The following is a 4,243-nucleotide window of genomic DNA, read 5'->3' on the forward strand; positions in this document are numbered from 1 at the left end:
GAGGAACAGCAAAAGAAGGCAAATCACACATTCAGAAGGCACAGGTTGGGTTTGGCCCTGTCACAAGAGCAGAGGGTCTGTGCCCTCATTCACTTGACACCTCATTCACTAGTCACCATGTAAGATGCCAGAGATTCAAAATAGGAGTAAGTTGATGCCCTGAAGTTGTTCACAGTCTACTGGGGAAAGAGGTGACTGTGTGAATGGTACATGCCGCAGGGCATGATGAGTTCAGTGAGCTTGGAGGAGAGGGCAGGCCCCACTGCAGAGAAGGTTCTGTGGGGGTTGTTGAGGCCACAGCATGCACAACGGATGGGCTGAGACCTTCCGTCAGGAGGCACTTGCAGTGACCATACGGGCTGCCATGAGGGGCTGGAAAAGCTGAAGTAAGGGTGCTAATACTTGAAAAGAAGATGAAAAACTTGATGAAATATTCATACTATTTCTCATCAAATCTTCATGAAGTCCATTCCTACAAACCACATATGGGGATTATACAAATTTTTCAGTGCCCTGGAAGAAGTAATGAAGTAAATTAATCCCAACTAAAGCCTCACATCCTCTTGATGAAATATTATGACTCTCTCATTTCAACGAACGGGGAAGAGGTGACTTATTCATATAGGAGGCTTATTTAAAAGGATTTTATAATAATATTTTCATCCTTTATATAGCAGTCACCTGGAAGTTAAAGAACACTTGAGGAAGGGGCACCTGGATGGCTCAGTCAGTTAAATGTCCGACTCTCAGTTTCCCCTCAGGTCATGATCTCATGGTTTCATGAGTTGGAGCCCTCTATACTGACAGTGTGGAGCCTGCTTGGGATTCTCTCTCTCTCTCTCTCTCTCTCTCTCTCTCTCTCTCTCTGCCCTTCCTCTGCTCATGCTTTCTCTCTCTCAAAATAAGTAAACTTAAAAAAAAAATAAAGAAGAACACTTGGGGGAAGAGCCTAAAGTACCCAGTAAATTGTTGACAAGACCAATAATACTACTCAGGCTCCTGATCCCTACTGGAATCCTTAGGTTTTCCTCAAGGTCCCAGGTTGTTTTGCATTTTGGAAGTATTTAGTGTCCTCTTCCTGGTGATATAATTCTTCTCTCAGTATCCATTTTGTGTTTTAAAAGACTCAAACACCATCACTGTGAAGACTTCCTGACACCCAGACTTAATCAGCCCCCTTTCCCTCAGTTTTGCCCACAGATGCACTTAGTACTTGTCTCTGTTCTTGCGTGAGTGAAACCCAGATTGCCAACCCCTTGAGCACTGTGACTGAATCTTATTTGTGTACCCTCAGAGGCAGAACAATGCTTGACACTTATACATTCAATACATTTATTTTGAAAATCAGAAAGAGAGAGAAACTCCTATCTATGCATGAACCCGGTCTTAAGGAAGAAAGCCATATAGCTTATTTGGAATCACTCTTCCCCATAAGAATTGAATTACGCAGCTTAATAGTTCCCTTAAAGTGCCAGTGATTGTCAGTTAAAAAGGTTGGCATCAGACCTTGACGATTATAGCAGATACTTATAAAGAAGTGCTGTACAAAGACTGAATATAGGAATATCTTTTTGTGGAACCAGCCTGCTGGGGGCTCTGGGAGAGTGGTAGCCAGGCTTCCTTTGAAATCCTAGTTGGAATATTCCACTGTGTAAGCAAACCAGAGCCCTAAACACGGACCCAGACTGAGTGAGGGAGAGGGGCTCCACAGCTGCTTTAAGGGAACAGGCAGCATGGGGTCTTTGGCTGAGGGAAAGGATAAGAAATCTTTGTTGCCATCTTCCACAAGTCATGAGTTCTGCTATCTGTGCTTGGATAGGCTTATTGGAGGGCTGACTAACTAAAGAGATGAGAAATCTTTTCTCCCAGATAAGCTGAAGTGTAGGTTTGGGGCAAGAATGTCACGCATACAATCATATTCACCCAAAGAAAGACATTGAAGAGGATGTTTTACCTCATGGAATCAGTTTTATGTCTCACTACTTGCAGATTCCTCCAGAGGAACTCAGGCTTAGTTGCCCTCACTCAAAAATGAGTGAAATGGTTATTCATTTCTCTTTGTAAAATGGTTCCAGGTCATTGTGTTTGTTCTATTTCTATCTCAGCCTGTCTGCTGTTTTTAGGCAAGGAGGACATGGAGGGCAGGAGACGTGTGTGTGTGTGTGTGTGTGTGTGTGTGTGTGTGTGTGTGTGTATCCAACCAGAGGAGAGGTTTGGCTGCAGGGATGGGAGAAATTTCTTTTTAAGCATAAATGTCTGCAGAAATAGCAAAAGGAACATAGAATCCCAGCCAGGTACATTGCCTTGGGTATAAATGTTACATCCCTTTTCAGAGCTGCTCAAGTGTGAAATCTAACCCCTGCCCACACTCTTCCATCAGAAGTGCTCTAACAGGTATTGAACAGATTGGGAAAATATACAAAAGCAGAATCCAGAATGGTGACTTTTAAAAGGACTCTTTTTTTTCAGGTCACCGGGCAAATATATTAAAATCTGAGGAAATCCTACCTGAAATTATGCAGTAACAGCAAATGAATGCAGGGAGCTAAGACTCAGAGCATAAAGACAAGCTCCATCTGAGAAAGGACAACATAGACACCCAAGGGGACACTTCCTGGTTCTGTCTCCACATTTAAGATAGGAATATCAATGCCTCTCCCACCACCTACAAAAGAAACCAAACTTCATTGGACTCCCTCTGGAAAAACTCAACGTACTCAAAAATATAACTACCTCTGAATGGGCTCAAGTAGATAAAACTTTCCCTTGAAGGGGTTCCATTGGAAATTGACAGTTAAAAATTCATTAATACAGTCGCTGCCATGTTTCTGATGGGGGTTTCCCTTGGCCATGATAGACAATGTACCTTTGCTGAGGGGCAAAGTCAGTTTTTCCTAGGAGATTTTGAGCCACATGGAGTCAAGAAAAATTAAAATCAAAATCAAAACAAAACAAGGAGGGTGACCATCATGGGGTTTTTAATGTCATTTTTTAGCAAGTGGAGTTACAAAATTAAGTGCTATCATCATTTCAAAAAGGAAAAGCTACTTGCACACCAAAAAAATAGAAAAGACATTATCTATGAATAAAGAATAGTACTGTAAATCAAATATATTTGCTTTCATGGAGGAATTACCACATGTCCTTCTCTCTTTGAGGATCACCATCTCTGACCATCAGGGGCTGAGTGACTGATCCACTCGCAGAGTGTTTAGGCGTCTTTCCCTTTACTGAGCCACTCATCTTACCAGTATTTTATCACCTCTGTCATTCTCCTCTAGCTCTGACTAGTTTTATTTTTACACACTGTCTGGTACCAAATCCCCTTATGTAGTGATCCTTCCAGCTCTAACTCCCTAAGTAAGTAAACCAGGGCAAATATGTGAATGAGAGATTTTCAGAGAAATCTCAGCTGTTGCAGGAAGTGAAAGAGACACAGGGCTTTGGAACCAAACTGAAGACCTTGTTGTCGGCTAGGGAAGAGAAGTGTTTTCAGTTGGGAAACAACATAGGAAATAGCTATGAGATCTCTTGGACAAGGCAGTGACCTGGGAGTCAAGGACACTGAAATGCATTTGGCTCATTTGAGAATGAAGGTTGGACAGGATGTTGTATTTTGGCTTTGGTTAGCTATGACTGAGAAGAAAATGGGGCAACATCTTTGGTTAGGAAAAGCAAAGGGGAGAGAAGAATTTAAGAGCTACATAAACTATGAACTGATTTACAAATGAACCAGTGCTTTCACTTAGAACAAAGGCATTTAGGATACAACAATGTTCCATCTGAGATTGCCTCCTAGAGATGATCTTATCCAGTGATGTTCAACTACAGCAAGCTTAAGAATCACAGGTGTTTGTTAATGATGCTTCCTAGGCCCTGCCCCAGTGACCCTTCAGCAAGAGCAAGCACTTCCGGTGATTCTCACAAGGGTGGTCCTCAGAACCACACTGTATTCTGGCCATTTCATTTTACAGATGGGGGTAAGCAATTTGAGGTTAAGTGATTTATGCAGGGTTACACAAGTAATAAGTGGCAGAAATGGAACTGGAATTAAATTCTCCTAATTCCTAATCTGTTGCTATTTTCACTTTACTGTGCTGACTTTTAATAGGAAAACTTTGGGCAAAAATGTCCCCTAGCCCAATCAAATGACTGGGTTTGCAGGCAAAGTGGTATTTATATCCTCTAAAACTTTCAGTGGCTTATAAAGAGGTTCTACAGAATTCTGCAAAAAAAAAAAAAA

At 41.8% G+C, this 4,243-nt stretch overlaps 1 protein-coding gene across 7 annotated transcripts in view; it reads left to right on the plus strand.

Moving 5' to 3' along the window:
• RAD51B (RAD51 paralog B) overlaps positions 1-4,243 on the plus strand; it is a 647,789-nt gene that overhangs the window by 528,444 nt on the left and 115,102 nt on the right. Inside the window, exon 10 of one of the 7 annotated variants that reach the window (XM_040477502.1) lies at positions 675-721. The exons of the other annotated variants lie outside the window; for them this stretch is intronic. Coding sequence (XP_040333436.1) covers positions 675-692 — 18 coding nt within the window. The 3' untranslated portion in view covers positions 693-721. Of the gene's footprint in view, positions 1-674; positions 722-4,243 lie in introns of those variants that run through there. 7 annotated transcript variants of the gene reach the window in all.

The sequence above is a fragment of the Herpailurus yagouaroundi genome, unplaced genomic scaffold (genome assembly GCF_014898765.1).
Source record: "Herpailurus yagouaroundi ecotype Mexico unplaced genomic scaffold, PumYag 141, whole genome shotgun sequence".
Taxonomy (NCBI): Eukaryota; Metazoa; Chordata; class Mammalia; order Carnivora; family Felidae; genus Herpailurus; species Herpailurus yagouaroundi.